Source organism: Salmo salar, chromosome ssa04 (assembly GCF_905237065.1).
Source record: "Salmo salar chromosome ssa04, Ssal_v3.1, whole genome shotgun sequence".
NCBI lineage: Eukaryota > Metazoa > Chordata > Actinopteri > Salmoniformes > Salmonidae > Salmo > Salmo salar.
The window spans coordinates 20,542,011-20,564,041 of NC_059445.1; the positions used below are offsets into that span (position 1 = coordinate 20,542,011).

At 42.8% G+C, this 22,031-nt stretch overlaps 1 protein-coding gene across 2 annotated transcripts in view; it reads right to left on the bottom strand.

Moving 5' to 3' along the window:
* Window positions 1–450: 450 nt before the first annotated feature.
* Window positions 451–22,031, bottom strand: part of LOC106602608 (uncharacterized) — a 73,550-nt gene continuing 51,969 nt past the window's right edge. The window contains exons 1-7 of one of the 2 annotated variants that reach the window (XM_014195349.2): window positions 17,552–18,870; window positions 17,026–17,156; window positions 16,668–16,841; window positions 12,806–12,970; window positions 4,809–4,917; window positions 3,657–3,778; window positions 451–1,580 (exon numbers count right to left, since the gene is read on the bottom strand). In XM_014195349.2, the coding sequence (XP_014050824.1) occupies window positions 645–1,580; window positions 3,657–3,778; window positions 4,809–4,917; window positions 12,806–12,970; window positions 16,668–16,841; window positions 17,026–17,156; window positions 17,552–17,834 (1,920 nt within the window). In that variant the 5' untranslated portion in view covers window positions 17,835–18,870 and the 3' untranslated portion in view covers window positions 451–644. Of the gene's footprint in view, window positions 1,581–3,656; window positions 3,779–4,808; window positions 4,918–12,805; window positions 12,971–16,667; window positions 16,842–17,025; window positions 17,157–17,551; window positions 18,871–22,031 lie in introns of those variants that run through there. The other variant, XM_045717532.1, reaches the window with a different exon arrangement.

Genomic DNA, 22,031 nt, shown 5'->3' on the forward strand with positions numbered 1-22,031 from the left:
CTTTGTCCATTCTGATGGTTTTATACTGTTTAATGAAACTTCAACCAAAAGCTAGAAAATAGTGGTCACTCTGAATGCAGTGGTTGACATAACAACGAATGAAAAAGCCAGGGAGGTGTTATTGTGACAGGGTAGGAACCAGTGTTTCCCATTGAACCCTAATTAATGTTTTCTCTTACTGTAGCTTGGATGTAGATCAAATATTTATGCTTGGCCTATTCCTCTCTGATTTAGGATATACCGTTGCACAAACATGCTGACCTAGGTCGACACCAGGTATCAGGCTGTATTAGCTAGATAGCTACGTTTGCTCTGACTAGGTACATTTCGCTAGCGATTAGCATGAACTAAAACGATTTATTTTAGCCACAGCTTGCTAAGAAAAGACAAAATAACTGTTTGCAGTCAGTAAGGTACAAACTAAACTATAAACGGCCATTACTCAACAGAGTGGCTTAACACGTTTATCAAACCAAACATTGAAACACCGTTATACAAAGTAAAAACCCAAACCAGTCCATGCATCAATACCGGTATATAGTAAAATATGATATACAGCCTGGCCCTACTTTACATGTTAACTTTAATATTTCAGCTAAGGAATGGTTCCCAGATATTCTCTGTGTATGTCTCAAGCCACACTGCTACGATTTCTCCTCGTTGTGAACACTCCTATGTCTGATAAGGTTACTCAGGCGGGAGAAGCTCTTGTAACATAGTTTGCACTTGAAGGGCCTCTCATTGGTGTGGACAGTCTGGTGCTGCTTGACATATTTCACCTTAGCAAAGCGCCTCCCACATGTGGGGCAGGCGTATGGCTTGTCAGCGTCTGTCCTAACGCTCAGCCTCCCACGTTGTGACCCAATGACACCAGAGGAGGTAGAAGCAGGAGTGACCACCCTCAGGTGGTTAGTCTTTGAGCTCCCTCCTTGACCTCTAGTCATTGTTTGGGTGTTGTTGGGATTGTGTGCTGTGTTATAGTCTTGGTACCTCTCGTGGTGAACGCCCATCCTGACCCCGTCTGTATTGGTGGGGTAACACTGAGGTAACCGAGGAAGGCTAGACCCATGCTTTCTATGAACCCAGTCACCAGGCATTAAACAAGATCCTGAAGGAGAAGACAGACTTCCTGTTAGACTCCCACCAGGGGGGTCTCCCACCACTCTCTGTGAAGGCTGAAGCCCAGGGTGACCTGCTCTGTTCATCATGGATACTGTGGTATTTGTATCATAGGAACAGGAGGGTCTATCTCTATCAGCCCCAGGCCCTGCTCCATCCCTGCACTGAGACTGTGAAGAGAAGGGTCTGGGCTGCAGACTGGATCCCTGACTGGAGGCTCTGTCTCTCTGATGACCACCAGGACTGAGGTTGTTCGGTCCTCCTGTCCACTGGTTGTGTTCTGTGTGGTGGTGGCGTCTCTGTCCCTCGCGGTTCGGTCCTGGTTCTGACTCGGGAAGGAAGAGTGATGGCTCCTGATCCAGAGTTCTGATCCGGGGCCAGGTTTTGTGACCAGCCGCTTCAGAGGTCCAATCTCTCCCGCCACCAACACCGGATATCAGCAGGTCCTCATGGACTGCAGACTGTAAACACAAATTGAACAGAAGAGCATAAAGGATTATATAAGAAACTCTTTGCTGTACACAGAAACATGACATGATATTATAAAATGTTAACCACAGTTAAGCCCATCTAACAATATGGAGCCATTGGAGTTAATCAAAAAAAATGTCCAAATGTGTTGATTCAACTGACATAAGGGAAACTCAGTCCCTGCAATGATAAAAAATAACCAGGTCAATCACACAGTCATTTTTGCATTTAATTTCAACAAAATGGTCATACACTCACATTACGTGAAGTACAGTACTTTTATTGCACAAAACAATACATGTGATGAGTAGAATAACTTCACTATATTTACTTTTCTGTAAATCTGGTACACATTGCTTTGACGCAATTCATTTTAGAATACTTTGGAAAAGGTTCAACATTAATAATAATGTATTACATTTCTAGAGCACTTTTCATAGAATCTCAAAGCGCTTCAAGAGCAACAAAAAAAAACAACCACGCAATATATCATGACGGGTCAACCAATAGCGGCCAAGTCTTTGAAAGCGGCATCCTCCGAAGATGGAGAGGGTCAGTTCATTGCTTGATCAGAGAGAGCTGGTCAGAGAATGGTGTCTGCTGATGATCTTGTAAAGGGTAAGCCTTTCTCCTCATCCACTCTGTGTAACACCCTCTTGGCTGATGCTTCAGCAGCTCTGGGTGCCAGAAAGCGCACCACACACAGTTCAGAATAGTAGCCAGTCGTCCTCTTTACGAGCCCTCTGCCTCAGCACTGCTGGATTCCTTTGTCTCCCATTCCTCTCACGCTTCAGGCGACGACTCAAATGATGTTCTCAAAGGATCTGGAATTGGCAACCAGGTGAAACCAAAAAGATGGTACTGTGTCCGGATGCATTTCTCAAACAAAAGCTGGCTAAGCCTAAAAGTGTTAACCTGTCAGTCGATCTGCAAATCCTTGGCTCAAAAGTGCTTTACATTTGCAATAAAAAAGTTGATGTTATAAAAAAACAAGAGTTGATAAACTAAATATTAAAAACACAAAAATAACTAAATATGTACAGATTTACACATTGCTTCATGTCAAATAAACCTGAATTAAGGCACCATCATCTCATTATAAAACACCAGCATCAAACAACAGGACAAGGTTGTCACTTTTCATCAGTGAAGCATTTTTACAGACACCATCACACTAACCATCACCATATCATCTACTCTGCCACCTCATAATCATTCTTTCCTCAGTTCTCCTCATCCAGTTCCCTACTACATCCTAAACCAACATAACTAACTAGCACTACATTACATGTCACTATAATCTATACATGGGCTGTGTGCATTTTCTTCTGGTGTATCCTGAGGTAGCTCCTCTCTGAGAACCTCTTCCCGCAGTGTGTACAGGCGAATGGCCTCTCTCCTGTGTGGACCTTCAGGTGCATCTTCAGCTGGTGCTGGTGGGAGAATCTCTTCTCACACTGGGGGCAGTTGAAGGGTTTCTCCCCTGTGTGGACCCTTTGGTGCCGCTTCAGGTTGAACAAGTGTGAAAAACTGGCCCGGCACAGTTGGCAGCCAAATGGTTTCTCCCCTGTGTGAATCTCCACCTGTTTGGGGAAACTGAAGGGTTTCCCACAGATTCCATCTCTACTACTGTAATTTGTCAATGGGCTTGTGTAGCAATTTAGTGTTGAGGCACTGGCATTGTCTGAGGTCTGGTTTAACATTAGGAGAGTGTGAGGAGGATGGCCAGGAAGTGTCTGTGTTGTCGCAGGGTCCATGTTCCAGTTGATAGATCCTATAGAAGGCAGGCTGAAGGCAGCACCTGTTAGGGGGTTAACCTGAGACGCCATCAGTCTCTCTGAATCACAACTATAGGAGCAGGACGGAGCATCGCTAGCCGAGTCAGAGTCTGTTCTCTCCTGCCGCTTACGGACACCTCCAAATCTACGCCTCGCCCTGGTCTCAGCCAGTCTGTTGTCATGGAGATTAAGTTTGGTTGTTGTTTTGTGTTCAACTGTCTGTTTCTGGTTGTGGTTAACAGGGTTGTTCACCAGCCCAGAGTTGAGGACGCTGTCCCATCCACTGACCTCCACTATGTCGCCTCTGGTCCTGGCCTGCTCAGTGATGTCGTCCCCTGGGCCCATGGCTGCACCCGTCTGGGAATCCAAGATGGTCGGCCAGTCTCCTCTGTTAGCCTCCAGCCAACCACCTGCAGGAAGAGGTTACAAAATAGACTTTACAAACATGGCAGAGAAAACTGTACATATGGAGTTTGAGTCAATTACCTGATCAAGTTCATACATTATGTAGAATAAAAAACATGAGCTGTAGCACACCCAGAAAAACTATTTTGAGTGGAGGTGCTGACTAACGGCGAATAAATGATATATAGTTATTTTTTTTTAAAAAGGCGCATTACTATTCCCATTGAAGATCTATTCCTATATGTAGGCTAAACACTCATTGGCCAATTTGTTAGGTACACCCATTTAGTACCGGGTTGGACCCACCTTTTCCTCCAGAACAGCTACAGATATGCTGTGGCGTACAAACATGGCTTATTTGGCATCAAGGCACCTAACGTGCCAGGAAAACATTCCCGACCCCATTACACCACCAGCCTGTACAATTGACACCAGGCAGTATGGGGCCCTGGATTCATGCTGCCTTCGCCAAATCCTGACGCAACAGGAACCGGGATTCGGCGGACCAGCCAATGTTTTTCCACTCCTCAGTTGTCCAGTGTAGGTGATCGCGTGCCCACTGGAGCCGCTTCTTGTTTTTAGCTGATATGAGTGGAACCCGGTGTGGTAATCTGCTGTAATAGCCTATCCGTGACAAGCACTGTTGTACTGCAGCATTTGTTTTGCCCGCTAGCTTGCACGATTCTTGACATTCTCCCTCGACAAGCCGTTTTTTTCACCTGCAGGACTACCACTGATTGGATGTTTTTCCTTTGTTGCACATTCTCAGTAAACCCTAGACAATGTTGTGCATGAAAAGCCCAGGAGGCCGGCCGTTTCTAAGATACAGGAACCGGCGCCCCTGGCCTGACAATCATACTACACTTAAGTCACTCATTTTTCCCATTCTAACGTTCAATCAAACCGTAACTGAATGCCTCGGTGCATGTCTACCTGCTTTATATAGCAAGCCACGGCCACGTGAATCACTGTCTGTAGGAGAAAACCATTTTGTGAATGGGGTGGTGTACCTAATAAACTGTATGTCTCCCTTACCTTGCTCCCCCATCTTTAGTCCACTCAGCAGAATGCTCTCTGGTCCGTCCTCTATCGTCTCCTCTTTGACTAGCAGCAGATCAGGCTTCCCATCCTCCATGTCTACTGACTGTAAGAGATACAGAGTGAGAGGATGTTGGATCAAGAAATCTGATATGAGCACCCTGCTATGGAGCATCTTTTGATTGGGCAATGAGGGATTGTTATGAGTACTATGCAAACATGTTAGTTGATTTGATTACTTGACTCTTTAATTGTTTGATCATTCAAAGGCATAGTCCCACACTTAAGACAAAATTGATCAAGAACAGGGCCGTATCCACAAACCATCACAGAAAAGGTCTTAGGAGTCCTGTTAAAACCTGTTTTAAGACAACAACAACAGAAAACATCTCAGAGTAGGTTTTAGGATGATGTTAAGACACTGCCCAGACAAACTCTGAGCCAGGAGTAAAATAAACTCAGAAAAGTTTCTCAGCTGGTAATCACGACAGTTTGAGTTACCGCAAAGGAAAGATAGTGATGATGCTTATTGACGTTGGTTATTCCCCATCATTTGAAACAATCGTGATGAGGCATCGCCAGTTTCGAACTCTATAGCAAGCTTCAGAAAACCACGGTGAATGTGACTGTACATCAAATGTTGCAAATGTAAAATGTTTGGTATAATTTCCGGCTGACGCGATCGCTTTGCCTACTCTTAATTGTCGTGATGTGACTATCATTAACCTGTTATGGATAGGGGGCAGTATTTTCACGGCCGGATAAAAAACATACCCGATTTAATCTGTTTATTACTCCTGCCCAGAAATTAGAATATGCATATAATTGTTTGATTTGGATAGAAAACACCCTAAAGTTTCTAAAACTGTTTGAATGGTGTCTGTGAGTATAACAGAACTCATATGGCAGGCCAAAACCTGAGAAGATTCCAAACAGGAAGTGCCCTCTCTGACCATTTCTTGGCCTTCTATACCCTCTTTATTGAAAACAGAGGATCTCTGCTGTAACGTGACACTTTCTAAGGCTCCCATAGGCTCTCAGAAGGCGCCAGAACGTTGAATGATGACTTTGCAGTCCATGGCTGAAAAACAGTAGCGCATTTGGATAGTGGTCGATCTGAGAACAATGAGACGGGCGCGCGTGTGCACGTGAAGAGTCCATTTTACATTTTCAGTCTTTGAACGAAAACAACGACTCCTGGTCGGAATATTATCACTATTTTACGAGAAAAATCGCATAAAAATTGATTTTAAACAGCGTTTGACATGCTTCTAGGTACGGTAATGGAATATTGTGACATTTTTTGTCACGATATGCGCCGGCGCGTCACCCATCGTTACCCTTCGGATAGTGTCTTGAACGCACGAACAAAACGCCGCTATTTGGATATAACTATGGATTATTTGGAACCAAACCAACATTTGTTGTTGAAGTAGAAGTCCTGGGAGTGCATTCTGACGAAGAACAGCAAAGGTAATCCAATTTTTCTTATAGTAAATCTGAGTTTGGTGAGTACCAAACTTGGTGGGTGTCAAAATAGCCCGGCCATCACAGGCTAGCTATCTACTCAGAATATTGCAAAATGTGCTTTCACCGAAAAGCTACTTTAAAATCGGACACCGCGATTGAATAAAGGAGTTCTGTATCTATAATTCTTAAAATAATTGTTGTTTTTTGTGAACGTTTATCGTGAGTAATTTAGTAAATTCACCGGAAGTGTTCGGTGGGAATGCTAGTTCTGAACGTCACATGCTAATGTAAAAAGCTGGTTTTTGATATAAATATGAACTTGATTGAACAAAACATGCATGTATTGTATAACAATGTCCTAGGAGTGTCATCTGATGAAGATCATCAAAGGTTAGTGCTGCATTTAGCTGTGGTTTTGGTTTTTGTGACATTATATGCTAGCTTGAAAAATGGGTGTCTGATTATTTCTGGCTGGGTACTCTCCTGACATAATCTTATGTTTTGCTTTCGTTGTAAAGCCTTTTTGAATCGGACAGTGTGGTTAGATAAAGGAGAGTCTTGTCTTTAAAATGGTGTAAAATAGTCATATGTTTGAAAAATGGAAGTTTTCGGATTTTCGAGGAGTTTGTATTTCGCCTTATCATTGGATATTGGAGCGGTGTTCCGCTAGCGGAACGTCTAGATGTAAGAAGTTAATGTGATGACTTATTTATTGAATCAAATAACTATGTTTAATTGTTACTCAATGAAATTAATCATGTAACCATTAACTCATTAGGAATTTGGGGCACCACGGGAAAAGTTATTTAACCTGTTAGGGCTAGGGGGCAGCATTGACACGGCTGGATAAAAAACATACCCGATTTAATCTGGTTACCACTCCTACTCAGTAACTAGAATATGCATATACTTATTACATATGGATAGAAAACACCCTAAATTTTCTAAAACTGTTTGAATGGTGTCTGTGAGTATAACAGAACTCAAATGGCAGGTCAAAACCTGAGAGATTCCTTTACAGGAAGTGGCCTGTCTGACCATTTGTTGAACTTCTTTTCCATCTCTATCATTTACTAAGGATCTCTGCTCTAACGTGACACTTCCCACGTCTTCCATAGGCTCTCAGAGCCCGGGAAAAAACAGAATGTCGTCATTCCAGCCCCAGGCTGAAACACATTATCGCCTTTCTCAAGTGGCCCATCAAGCGACACTAGCTTATGCGCGTGACCCCGACCGCCCCCGCCTTTGGGATTTTTTCCTCTGTTTGCCGAAAAGGAGATTCCCTGTCGGAATATTATCGCTTTTCTACGAGAAAAATGACGTAAAAATTGATTTTAAACAGCGGTTGACATGCTTCGACGTACGGTAATGGAATACTTTGAATTTTATTGTCAGGAATTGCGCCAAGCGCGTGACACTTCTTTACTATTTCGGATAGTGTCTGGAACGCACAAACAAAACGCCGCTATTCGGATATAACGATGGATTATTTTGGACCAAACCAACATTTGTTATTGAAGTAGCTGTCCTGGGTGTGTATTCTGACGAAGACAACAAAAGGTAATGACATTTTTATAATAGTAAATATGATTATGGTGAGTGCTAAACTTGCCGGGTGTCTAAATAAGCGAGCCCGTGATGCCTGGGCTATGTACTTAGAATATTGCAAAATGTGCTTTCACCAAAAAGCTATTTTAAAATCGGACATATCGAGTGCATAGAGGAGGTCTGTATCTATAATTCTTAAAATAATTGTTATGCTTTTTGTGAACGTTTATCATGAGTAATTTAGTAAAATGTTAGCGAATTCCCCGGAAGTTTGCGGGGGGTATGCTAGTTCTGAACGTCACATGCTAATGTAAAAAGCTGGTTTTTGATATAAATATGAACTTGATTGAACAAAACATGCATGTATTGTATAACATAATGTCCTAGGGTTGTCATCTGATGAAGATCATCAAAGGTGAGTGCTGCATTTAGCTGTCTTCTGGGTTTTGGTGACATTATATGCTGGCTTGAAAAATGGGTGTCTGATTATTTCTGGCTTGGTACTCTGCTGACATAATCTAATGTTTTGCTTTCGTTGTAAAGCCTTTTTGAAATCGGACAGTGTGGTTAGATTAACGAGAGTCTTATCTTTAAATGGCTGTAAAATAGTCATATGTTTGAGAAATTGAAGTAATAGGATTTTTAAGGTTTTGAAAATCGCGCCACAGGATAGCCGTGGCTGTTACGTAGGTGGGACGAATTCGTCCCGCCTAGCCTAGAGAGGTTAACGAGTTACTATCTCCCGACTTAAACTCTAAAGATATCTATATATCAATTACAGCCGTTTTATTAATCATTACCTCATCAGTCTCATTCTGAATGTCGCTGTAACGAGTGCGCTGAGAATCGGGAAGCAAGTTCAGGGAGTGAGTGATTTAATAAATAAACGCAACTAAATACAAAACAAGAAACACAAACAACGCACAGACATGACACTGGAACAGAAACAAAAACGCCTGGGTAAGGAACCAAAGGGAATGACATATAGGGAAGGTAATCAGGGAGGTGATGGAGTCCAGTTGAGTCTGAAGGTCCGCGTAACGATGGTGACAGGTGTGCGCCATAACGAGCAGCCTGGTGACATAGAGGCCGGAGAAGGAGCACATGTGACAGTCGCATACTCCTTGATATCTGCAAGAACCCTATCCTTAATGATGAATCAGCAATACACAAATTGGCTTAATTATTTATTTACTAACTAAATAATAACACATACATAAACAAACACACGGTATAGGTTATTGATTACTAACGTAATACAATGAAAACAGGTCCCTAGTGGACTAACAAAAGCATGACCATTTGGTTATAAAAGATGGAGGGATGGAAAGAGAGGGAAAGGGAGAGTCAACTATCGTTGTTACATTTGGAAGCTACGCTCACGGAAATACAAATACTTAGCACCCTGACTACCGCTCATTCAGATTAGAAATGCAATATATTTACGCATAGCTGTCCTTGATCGTCATCTATCTCTGTTGAACTCGATGGGTCCTATGGTGAAGTTGTCGAGGGATGTAAGACTCTGGTTTGTCCACCAGAGGTCACAATGTCCTTTGTAGAGCTTATTTGGTAGTGGAGTGGTTGTTAGACAGATACTTCAGATGTACCAATGATCATCAGATGGGGTTTCTTCCTTCCAACCTTGTGTCTTTAGTCAAAGTTCTAGGACCACCTTTACGTGCACAGCTGCAGATTCTGAATGTTTCTGGTCGTGTAGTGGAGGTTATCTTCTCATTTGTGTTGAAGTTGAGAGTTTTGAACTATTTCAACATGTGGACCACGGTCTCGCGTCTTTTGGTCTCAATGGTTGATTATTCAGGGTTCAGCTCCCGACCACTTTACACGCCAGTAGTAACCTGTCAATGTACTGGTCTCACCATTTTCAGCCATGTAGCCACCGCTCCACACTGTCTGGTCTGGTAGTTTCAACCATTCGTAACGTCCGGCTCACCGTCCGTCTACTTGATCTCAAGGTTGATTATTCAGGTTCAGGCTCCCGACCACTTTACACGCCAGCAACAACCCGGCATAATGTATATTTTGTTACCAAGGCTTTTATCCTCGGGTAAAAAGGGGGCGTTCCATCACGCCGACACAATGGGGCGGCAGCGTAGTCTAGTGGTTAGAGCGTTGGCCTAGTAACCGAAAGGTTGCAAGTTCAAATCCCCGAGCTGACATGGTACAAATCTGTCGTTCTGCCCCTGAACAAGGCAGTTAACCCACTGTTCCTAGGCCGTCATTGAAAATAAGAATTTGTTCTTAACTGACTTGCCTAGTTAAATAAAGGTAAAATAAAAATCCTTAATGACATCACAAAATAATAAACAGTATGATTATTCTTTAGATCCCCGCCGACCATTCTTATCTTATGATTATTGTTCCACAGTTCACTCTTTGGCCATTAGAGTTTTTGGCGGCAAAGGTTTTCTGTGGACAAAGGCCTTTCTTTGGTGGATACTGAAAGGCAGAGAGGGAAAGTTCCCTCCTACTTAAATTTACGACACAGTGTTAAGGTGTCAAGACCGGCACAGCCCCCCTTCCCCTCTTCTGTGGAAGAGAGGGGGTCTGGCTATCTTCAAACATTTGCCTAGCTGATGGGTCCTTTGATCCACTGTCAGGAGAGTCATGACATAATTACTGCTTAATATGTTGGCATGAATAAACTTTGCGACACATCTCCTTTGCATAGAGTTGATCAGGCTGTTGATTGATTGATTTGTGGAATGTTGTCTCACTCCTCTTCAAGGTTCTGGAATGAAACAGTCCAAAACGGAGAGGTGCCGGGTCCTGTTCCTCAAATTAAGCACTGGTTTTAGAATATTGACAAGTTCCAGTTGGGATACAAGTGCGCTCTGATCATCTCAATTCTCATTTTGCCCAAAAACTATCAAACACAAGTGCTCCCTCCATTAAAGGCTCAGGCATATTTTTGAGCAGCTTGATGTTAAGCTCCAAAGGGATAATTTGAAATAACATAATGTAGGTAATTAAATCATCTTTAGGCATATCATGTGAAATAGGCCTCGTGAAATCATTGTCAAAAGCACAAGAGATACAGTTGCATGTAAGTCTAGATCATTTATGGATTGATCATATAGAAAAATCAACAAACAAAATTAACAACTCTAAAGCAATTGCCTGTCTATGGAGCAGGAACCCTTGACTCACTGCCTTTTCCTATTATCAAGACACTTGCTGATAACCTGTTATGGCTAGGGGGCAGTATTTTCACAGCCGGATAAAAAACGTACCCGATTTAATCTGATTATTACTCCTGCCCAGAAACTAGAATATGCATATAATTATTAGCTTTGGATAGAAAACACTCCAAAGTTTCTAAAACTGTTTGAATGGTGTCTGTGAGTATAACAGAACTCATTTGGCAGGCCAAAACCTGAGAAGATTCCATGCAGGAAGTGCCCTGTCTGACAATTTCTTGCCCTTCTTGATTATCTCTATCCATTACAGAGGATCTCTGCTGTTACGTGACACTTCCTACGGCTCCCATGGGCTCTCAGAAGGCGGCAAAAAGCTGAATCGTGGCTTTGCAGGCTCTGGCTGAAAAAAAAGTAGCGCGTTTGGGTAGTGGCTGGTTACAGTACTGTGAGACTCAGGCTCGTGCCCGCGTCGACCCCATGCTTTGTTTTCTTTCGTCTGTTTACCTAAACGCAGATTCCCGGTCGGAATATTATCGCTTTTTACGAGAAAAATGGCATAAAAATTGATTTTAAACAGCGGTTGACATGCTTCGAAGTACGGTAATGGAATATTTAGAAATCTTTTGTCACGAATTGCGCCATGCTCGTGACCCTTATTTACACTTCGGATAGTGTCTTGAACGCACGAACAAAACGCCGCTATTTGGATATAATGATGGATTATTTTGAACCAAACCAACATTTGTTATTGAAGTAGCAGTCCTGGGAGTGCATTCTGACGAAGAACACCAAAGGTAATCAAACTTTTGTAATAGTAAATCGGAGTTTGGGCAGGGCTAAACTTGGTCGGTGTCTAAATGGCTAGCCGTGATGGCTGGGCTATCTACTGAGAATATTGCAAAATGTGCTTTCACCGAAAAGCTATTTTAAAATCGGACATATCGAGTGCATAGAGGAGTTCTGTATCTATAATTCTTAAAATAATTGTTATGTTTTTTGTGAACGTTTATCGTGAGTAATTTAGTAAATTCACCGGATGTTTGCTAGTTCTGAACGTCACATGCTAATGTAAAAAAGCTGGTTTTTGATATAAATATGAACTTGATTGAACAAAACATGCATGCATTGTATAACAATGTCCTAGGGTTGTCATCTGATGAAGATCATCAAAGGTTAGTGCTGCATTTAGCTGTGGTTTTGTTTTTTGTGACATTATATGCTAGCTTGAAAAATGGGTGTCTGATTATTTCTGGCTGGGTACTCTGCTGACATAATCTAATGTTTTGCTTTCGCTGTAAAGCCTTTTTGAAATCGGACAGTGTGGTTAGATTAACGAGAGTCTTGTCTTTAAAATGCTGTAAAATAGTCATATGTTTTAGAGGAGTTTGTATTTCGCGCCACGCCCATCATTGGATATTGGAGCAGGTGTTCCGCTAGCGGAACGTCTAGATGTAAGAGGATAACGCTTAACTGGTTAGGACATCTCATGAGGTGTCCTAAATGTTTGTCGGCTAGGTGGGATTCATATGACTAGAGAGGTTTCATGTATAGCTTTTATTTTTTACCCATAAGAGTAAAATGTCTCTTAGCACATACGACCAATTTTCTGCACGGAGACGCTTTATGGATACAGGCTCAACAAAGAGTCTCAGAGTAGTGCTGATCGAGGATCAGGTCCCCACCTGTCTACATACTCTTATTCATTACGATCTAAAAGCTAAAACTGATCCAAGAACAGCACTCCTACTCTGAGAGGCTTTGTGGATACAGACCCTGACCTAATACCATTCAGACAGTTGTTCACAGTGGGCTCACCTCAGTGAGACTGTGTGTGGTCCTGTGCTGCTCAGCTGGTTCCTCTGTGGGTTCAGGAGGAGGTGTAGTCTGGTTGTCCTCCATGACCATGGTCCTCTCAGGGTTCCCCAGACCCTCCTCATACCCCTCCACCTTCACCAGCAGCACCTCTGGACCCTCCTCCTCCTGGAAGAGACAAGTGATGCAGATTAACCAGACATACAGTCCCTCAGAGGTGTATCATAAGAAGCCAGCTAGATCTACTCAGGGTTTTCTAAAGCTAACCAGCTTCACATTCCAGGTCAGGCTTCATCAGTACTACGACAGTGGATATTGCGCATCCATCCATCCACCCGCCGCTAACTAGCAGGCTTGTAAGTGCACATGAATGTCACTCATGGCTAGTTGAACGCCGAACTCTTCATTGAGACAATGCTAAAACATCAATCCATGGGAAAGTCAGTGCCACATTTAGATTTTATGCCAAAATCAAAATGAAGGAAAATGTTATCTTGCAAATCCAGCACGATATGGTGTGAAATGTGGATTTTAGAAGTGCAGTCATTATTTTATTACTTAGCGTTAATGCCGTCTTTTTTCCCACTCCTATCAAAAAATATTTTTTGTCATAATAATTTTATTTTTCAAACAGAAGTTTTACTGTACTGTGAAGTTTCAAATGCATTCTGTCATTACTAAATAATGTGACAGGTATTTTAACATGTTACTCTTTTCTTAACACGCAAAAAAACATTTGATTTAATAAAATATTGAAATCTTCTTACTCAAATGAAGGGGTGATGATGCAGTCTTTGCGAGAGGGAGGTAATCTGATTTAATTAGTTCTCAACTCGCAGCTCAGACACTTCATTCAGGATAAATAGAGTTAGCCCTGAGTTAGCCTGCCCGGAAGCAGGTTAGTTCTGAAGGATTCGTTGCCATAGAAATGTACCTGACTAAAAGGTGACTGGTTATCCCGAGTTGAACTCAAAGTTGATCAAAGTTACCTCACTAACTCCTCAAACCTGATTCGTAGGATACCCCTCAGGTACGTACACATGGATAATAAACACACGTTCAACATGGAGTGTTTACCCATCCCCACTGTTTGAGTCCAATACTGTAGTTACAGAATGACTTCATTGTTGTTAAACCCATCGTGGTGGGTTTAAATGCAATTGTCTTCGTTGTCTGTAGCGTATGCCTGCCCATATCATAACCCCACCGTCACCATGGGGCACTCTGTTCACAACGTTGTCATCAGCAAACCGCTCGCCCACACAACACCATACAAGTGGTCTGCGGTTGTGAGGCCGGTTGGACGTACTGCCAAATTCTCTAAACCGACATTGGTAGAGAAATTAACATTCAGTTCTCTGGCAACAGTGCTACTGGACATTCCAGCAGTCAGCATGCCAATTGCATGCTCCCTCAACTTGAGACATCTGTGGCGTTGTGTAACCAAACTCCACATTTTAGTGGCCTTTTATTGTCCCCAGCACAAGGTGCACCAGTGTAAGGATCATGCTGTTTAATCAGCTTCTTGATATGCCACAACTGTCAGGTGGATGGATTATCTTGGAAAAGGATGAATGCTCACTAACAGTGATGTGTACAACATTTTAGAGAAAAAGCTTTTTGGCGGTATGGAACATTTCTGGAATCTTTTATTTCAGCTCATGAAACATGGGACCAACACTTTACATGTTGCGTTTATATTTCTGTTCAATATGTATATATATATATATATATATATATATAAAATTGTGGAACGAACAGCGGACTGAAGATGGGACGGTCGGGCATTCGTGCGGTTGAGTCCGTTTCTGCTGTAACATGGACTCTTAACAAGGCAATGGCACTTTGTAACTCCTTGCTGAAACAAGCAACATGTTCTATTACGTCATCATTGACTTGAATGGGGTTGTATTACGCCATCATTGACTTGAATGGGGACGCCCGTTCTATTCATTCTATTTCTATGCAGAACATGCAGTCAGGAGCAAAGGAGAGTAGAAAAAGTGTGCCTTAAATGTGGCAGGCCAATTACCTTCATCCAAAACTCCATGACCATCACAGCTGTAGTGCAGGTACATTTAGTAAGTGTATATTGGTTATAAGCCGCTGTCAGGTGTATGCAGAATAGGGTGAGATCAGATGTGATGTATACTAAAGAGAGTCTCAATGAAAGTCTTAGAATGAAAAGTCCCATTTTGTGTTTATTAAATATAAACAAGTTTTAAATACAGCATATGAAAACCACACATACACACGCCTCAACTAGAAATCTGCATGAACTTGATGAACTGCATTCTTTTTCTCATTAAAAGTGTCTTGGGGGAAAAAATGAAGTAGTTGAATGGAAGTAATGAAACAGGCATTTGTGAACATCATATAGCCTACGCAGTACAAACACTATGTAAGGGAATCATTAGGCTTATATATATATGCCTTATATATCACGTGTTGATGCAATGTTCTACCCAGGAATATTCAACACTGAAATCTGTTACTCTCACTATTCCAAATGCATCTGTAGATCTTTTCTGCAGACAACAATGAAAATTAACCTTAGTCTTTAAAGGAAGACTCAGCGTTATGAGGTTGCCACAAGCAGCACTGCAGAAATTGCAATGAGCATGATGCAAGACATTGCTCTCACAGTCACGGAGTATCTGTGCATGTGCACGGGTTCGCTTCACGCTGCTACAACGTGGTACGTACGGTACCAAAACCGCAGAGAAGTTAAGCCTCACGCTTAGCTGTTGCACAAATTGACCCAATACTGTTGTTTCCTTTGTGCATGTACGTCTATCGAGTGGAATGGTTTCTTTCTATGTTATTGAGTGGCATGGTTTTTCTTTTGGTGTATCCTGAGGTAGCTCCTCTCTGAGAACCTCTTCCCACAGTGATTACAGGCAAACGGCCTCTCTCCCGTGTGGACCTTCAGGTGCATCTTCAGTTGGTGTTGGTGGGAGAACCTCTTTTCACACTGGGGGCAGTTGAAGGGTTTCTCCCCTGTGTGGACCCTTTGGTGCCTCTTCAGGTTGCCAGCCTGGGCGAAGCACATGTGACACTGGGTACAGCTAAATGGTTTCTCCCCTGTGTGGACCCTCTGGTGGATCTCCAACTTCTGGGTGCAGCTGAAGCCTTTCTTACAGAACATGCAGAGGAACCGTTTCTCTTTACTATTGCCTGATGTTGCTTCCCCTCCCTGAGCCTGGGCTCTAGCCATGTCGTTTGAGTTCAATACCTGATCGAAAAGGACGTGGCCATGTGAATCGGAAGGTGCCATCAACGTGGACACTGGGTCGCGATCCCTGAGTTTGTGTAAAGGGGAGTGGGTTGCGATATTTAGATTTGTCTCTAAGCTTTCCCTGTAGTCTAAGAAGTCACTGGTGTTGCCCTGTGAGTGTCCTTCTCCTAAGTGAGTCTCGTCTGCGTTCCATGTCAGAGGAGCATCACCCTCCACTTTCACAGTCACCTCATCTATGACTATAACCTCCCCTTTCTTATCTAGGCACCCTTCAGAGTATACACTACTACTGTACCGGTTCCAGTCCCCTCTAGCCAGATCAGTCTGTGTCTCTAAACCCAGGGATATGTTGCCAGGGTCCATCTCTGTAGTGTAAGAACAAGATGGATCAACAGCAGTGTCTAACGCGTCACCATCACCATCCCCACAGGAATGAACAGGCCTCTGGCTCTGGTGTAATACCGATAAGTACTCTGAGCCGGGAGCAGGAGGACAGCCCAGTCTCCCAAGCCCCAGTCTCTCTGGGTCTGACCTGCGGTCAGATCCTGTGTGTAAGAGCATTTGTGTTACAGTTAATGTCTTGGTGTCTGTCTCTGACTTGAGGACGGCGTTCGGCGTTCCACTGACCTCCGTGATGCTGCGTTGGGTTCTGGGCTGCGCAGCGGTGGTAGTGGGGTCCTCTGTGGCTACAGGGGGCACTCCAGCTGCTCCAGTCTGGATGTCTCTGCTGTGCCGTGTGTTCTCCACTCCTCCAGACCTCTCCAGCTTGACCCCAGGACCTACAGCCTCTGCATCTGTAGACTGACACAAGAAGAGGTTATTACCGGTTCATGAGTTGAATAGGATAACAATGGCATAGTGAAGTCTCACAGGCAGATAAATGAGGATGTACATGTAAGCAAGTGAATAGCTGAGGGGAGCCTTTCTGAAATAAACTGGGCACATTTGATGTACTGTAATTTTAATGTAATACTATAACACTAACCTCTATCACAATAACGTGCTGGGTTGAGGTTCCACTCCCCTCATCAACAGTGATTGGTTGGTCATCGCTCCATGTATTGTGTCCCGCTGGCTTCACAGAGATCCTGTGGCCTCCAGTGAGATGTCCTTCACCTGAGAGAGTGATTGGGGAAAAAGAGGTGGTTAGGTTAGCTACTGTCAATGCTCAACGCCATGTTGTACACTATTGACAGTTTTGACACTAGAATTGTTAAGAATGTGAGGTAACACTAAGCATAACTTCTTGATATACTATTTATAGATGGATTGACTGTTACATGCTTCATATTGTTTTCAATTAATAGGAAATGCAGTAGATCAAGAATCTGGTTAGAAAATGAGTGACTTTTTGCAAGTTAGTTAAGTAATCAGTGGAATTATTGCATACTATAACAAAACTGAGCAAGGCCCAATTCTGGTTAACCTGTTGTTAACGCATCTAAAGTCACACATGTGAAAATGTGAACGGGGCGACAGGCCCCGCAGCCTGGACCTTCAGAAAAATGTACCTCTTGCCATTCCTCTGTATCTGTCGAGGATCTTGACACTACTGGGACGGCTGGCGAGAACGCGCTCTCGCGTTGTCCTCTCTGCGCGCTCCCGTGCCATCTTCAGTTCCAGTAGCTGTAGTTTCCTCCTCAATCCCCTGTTTTCTTTCTGGCTTTGAGTTATTTCCAAACGAAACACTGCATAGTCGTCGTCTACGAGTTTACAGATCTCTGCCACGGCTGCATTCGCTAACACCTCCATAATGGAGGCTATTTGAGTGTGAAAAACCATACAGTTAGCCATTGTTAGCTAACGTTAGCAGCTAACTAACGTTAGTCACCTAAATAACAGATCTATCAACCAAGTCCTGTCCCCAACGCGAATTAAAAACTACCTGTGGTAAGTATGTTGTTGCTATGCAGTTAAATGAGTCAAATGTAGATGTCCACAGTGTTAATAAACGTCTAAATAACAACAAAAACTCTGAAGTGGAAATTGTTCTTGGTCACTTCTGTTTACACTTCTTCTTCAGTGGTTTGTAAATCGCGTTTGACAACCAGCTTTAGTGATGCATTACTGCCACCTACTGGACTGTGGACCAGAGATGCAGAGAATCTAAAGTTGAACTCTACAAAATGAAACCATTCCCCCTATCGGAATACATAATCACCTTAAGGTTTTCTGAACAATCCAATTAAACTTGGCTGTTCAATACCATTATTCCTTGATACTAATAAAAAACTGTCCCTTTCCTAGCACTGAAATACAATGTGTTCCACTGTCTCCATCACATGGCATTGATCACACTTCCCAGTCGGATGTTTTCCTAATTTCAAAGTGCTGTTGAGCCTTGTGTGTCCCAGTTCCATCTTCTTCCCTTCTCTCTCGGCCTGAGGACCTCCCCCACATTTTCCTGGATCTTTTACAGGTGAAGAACTGGGACATTTTCAGCTTCCAGGAAATGTGTACAGATCCTTGCGACATGGGGTCATTGCATTATACTGAAACATACAGTGATGGTGGCGGATGAATAGCACGACAATGGGCCTCAGGATCTCATCGGGTTCAAATTGCCATAGATAAAATGCAATTGTGTTTGTTGTCTGTAGCTTATGCCTGCCCATAACATAACCCCATCGCCACCATGGGGCACCCACACGACGCTGTCTGCCATCTGCTCGGTACAGTTGAAACCTGGATTCATCTGTGAAGAGTACAGTTCTCCTGCGTACCAGTGTTCATCGAAGGTGAGCATTTGCCCACTGAAGTTGGTTACGATGCCAAACTGCAATCAGGTCAAGACCCTGGTGAGGACGACAAGCACACAAATGAGCTTCCCTGAGACGGTTTCTGACAGTTTGTGCAGCAAATCTTCGGTTGTGCAAACCCACAGTTTCATCAGCTGCCCGGATAACTGGTCTCAGACAATCCCGCAGGTGAAGAAGCTGGATGTGGAGGTCCTGGGCTGGCGTGGTTACACCTGGTCTGCGGTTGTGAGGCCGGTTGGATGTACTGCCAAATTCTCTAAAATTACATTGGAGGTGGCTTATGGTAGACAAATGAACATAAAATTATCTGGCAACAGCTCTGGTGGACATTTCTGCAGTCAGTATGCTAATTGCATGCTCCCTCAAAACTTGAGACTTCTGTGGCATTGTGTTGTGTGATAAAACTGCACGTTTTAGAGTGGCTTTTTATTGTCCCTAGCACAAGGTGCACCTGTGTAATGATGATGCTGTTTCATCAGCTTCTTGATATGCCACACCTGTCAGGTGGATGGATTATTTTGGCAATGGAGAAATGCTCACTAACACGGATGTAAACATTTGTGCACAACATTTTAGAGAAATAAGCTTTTTTGTGTGTATGGAACATTTCCAGGATCTTTTATTTCAGCATAAAACATGGGACCAACATTTTACATGTTGCATTTATATTTTTGTTCAGTGTACATCACCTCAGTAGGTTAAATATTCAACTGACCTTGTTCTAGCTTAGGTACTGTCTCTCTAAAAACAGGTATTTACACAAGTCTGTTTCAAATGACAAGTTAACAAAGGGGTTGTTGAGTGGTATGTGGTTAATTACCCTCTTACCCCAAGACATTTCACATGGTAACTATGTCAGCTAAACAGTGTTTTCCAGATATTCCTTGCGTACATCTGAAGACACACTGCTATGATTTCTCCCCGTTGTGGACACTCATATCTGATTTGGTTACTCAGGAAGTAGAAACTCTTCTAACACAGTTTACCCTCATGAGGAGGAAGGATAACAACAGGTCAGAGGTAACATGTCAAGGTAGACCTACCAATTAGTTATTCTTTTTACTGATATCAAGTTTGTTTAAGAATTATTAAGGGATTGAAACTCGCAATTCTGTTACCAAATCGGTAACGGAATTACTGCGATTGAATTGGCTACAATGGGAAATCCTAGTAGTCACAAACCACAGTTGGGTCACCTGCTATTGTCCTTCCTTCCACTGGCATACTGTTATGTTCAGCTCATCTTTCTGTCATCTGGTGGTTAAAGCAAGACCGCAAAAACAATCTGGACTCCTCACACTCCCTCTCTCTCTCCCTTTCTCTCCAGTTAATGTCTCCTCTCCCGTCTCCTACCACCTACCCTCTTTCCATTTACTGTGACAAGCATCCTCACTCACTGAGCACTGACCGACACCGTACGTCCATGGTAGGACTCAGTTTTTTCCACAAGCACATGGAAGTAGCCAGCTAAATAGAAAAAGTAGCCAGCCAGGATCCCCCGGGTTAAGAACTTTTTGCAGAACAAGCTCTATTTTGGCGGCCTCTGGTACATTCTAATGGCATCCGAAATACACAGCAAAATTATTGAATACTTTACTGAGTTTACCTACCAGATTGAAAAAAAAATGTTCTGGTATTGTGTTGTAAATTACTGAAAATGTATGAATTCAGTGTATTGTTAGTTGTTTTGGATATTGTCTAGGCCTGTATGATCCAGACTGTTTTCTAAGTAAGAGAACATTACACACTTTTTTTACATTTAACCTGTCTTCTCGAAGATAAAGTATTTTATTGCAAGATATGAATTGCTTTGATACAGTAGTTTAACTGACACCCGGCCCAGAAAGACAATATTCATACACGGCCACAGAGAAGTCCGATTAGAAAATTCCTAATTCCGTCTTCAGTCAGCTGTTCGTGCCACACCAAAAAAATAAACTGTTATTTTATGGCAGTTATTTTAGAATAAGGCTGTAACGTAACAAAATGTGGAAAAAGTTCAGGCCAAAGAGTTCAATCTTGGTTTCACCAGACAAGAGAATCTTGTTTCTCATGGTCTGAGAGTCCTTTAGGGGCCGTTTGGCAAACTCCAAGCGGGCTGTCATGTGCCTTTTACTGAGGAGTGGCTTCCGTCTGGCCACTCTACAATAAAGACCTGATTGGTGGAGTGCTGCAGAGATGGTTGTCCTTCTGGAAGTTTGTCCCATCTCCACAGAGGAACTCTGGAGCTCTGTCAGAGTGACCATCGGGTTCTTGGTCACCTCCCTGACCAAGGCACTTCTCCCCCGATTGCTCAGTTTGGCCGGGTGCCAGCTCCAGGAAGAGTCTTGGTGATTGCAAACTTATTCCATTTAAGACTGATGGAGGTCACTGTGTTCATGAGGACCTTCAATGCTGAAGACATTTTTTGGTACCCTTCCCTAGATCTGTGCCTCTGCAAAATCCTGTCTTGGAGCTCTAAGGACAATTCCTTCAACCTCATGGCTTGGTTTTTGCTCTGACATGCACTGTCAACTGTGGGACCTTATATAGACAGGTGTGCCTTTCCAAATCATGCCCAATGAATTGAATTTACCACAGGTGGACTCCAATCAAGTTGTAGAAAAATGTAAAGGATGATCAATGGAAACAGAATTCACCTGAGCTCAATATCAAGTATCATAGCAAAAGGTCTGAATACTTATGTAAATAAGGTATACATATGCAAAAATGTCTGAAAACCTGTCTTCACTTTGTCATTATGGGGTATTGTGTGTAGATTGATGAGGGAAAAAAAGAATTGAATCCATTTTAGAATAAGGCTGTAATGTAACAAAATGTGGAAAAAGTCTGAATGCACTGTAAAAGGCCACTTTAAAATGTGCAGTTTTGTCACACAACACAATGTCTGTAATAAAGCGCTTTTGTGGATAAAAACTCATTCTGATTGGTTGGGCCTGGTACGCCAGTGGGTGGGCCTATGCCCTCCTAAGCCCACCCATGGCTGCACCCCTGCCCATTCATGTGAAATCCATAGATTACGGCCTAATGAATTTACTTCAATTTACTTATTTCATTATATGAACTGTAACTCAATAAAACTTTGAAATGTTTGAGTTTATATTTTTGTTCAGTCCGGTTAGCATTGGCTTGTGAATTTACCTCCAACTTCCTGCATGCTGGATAGTGAGATGTAAAAATGGTATCCACGAGTTCATCTGACTCTGGGGAAGTGGATAAAGGGATCCATTGC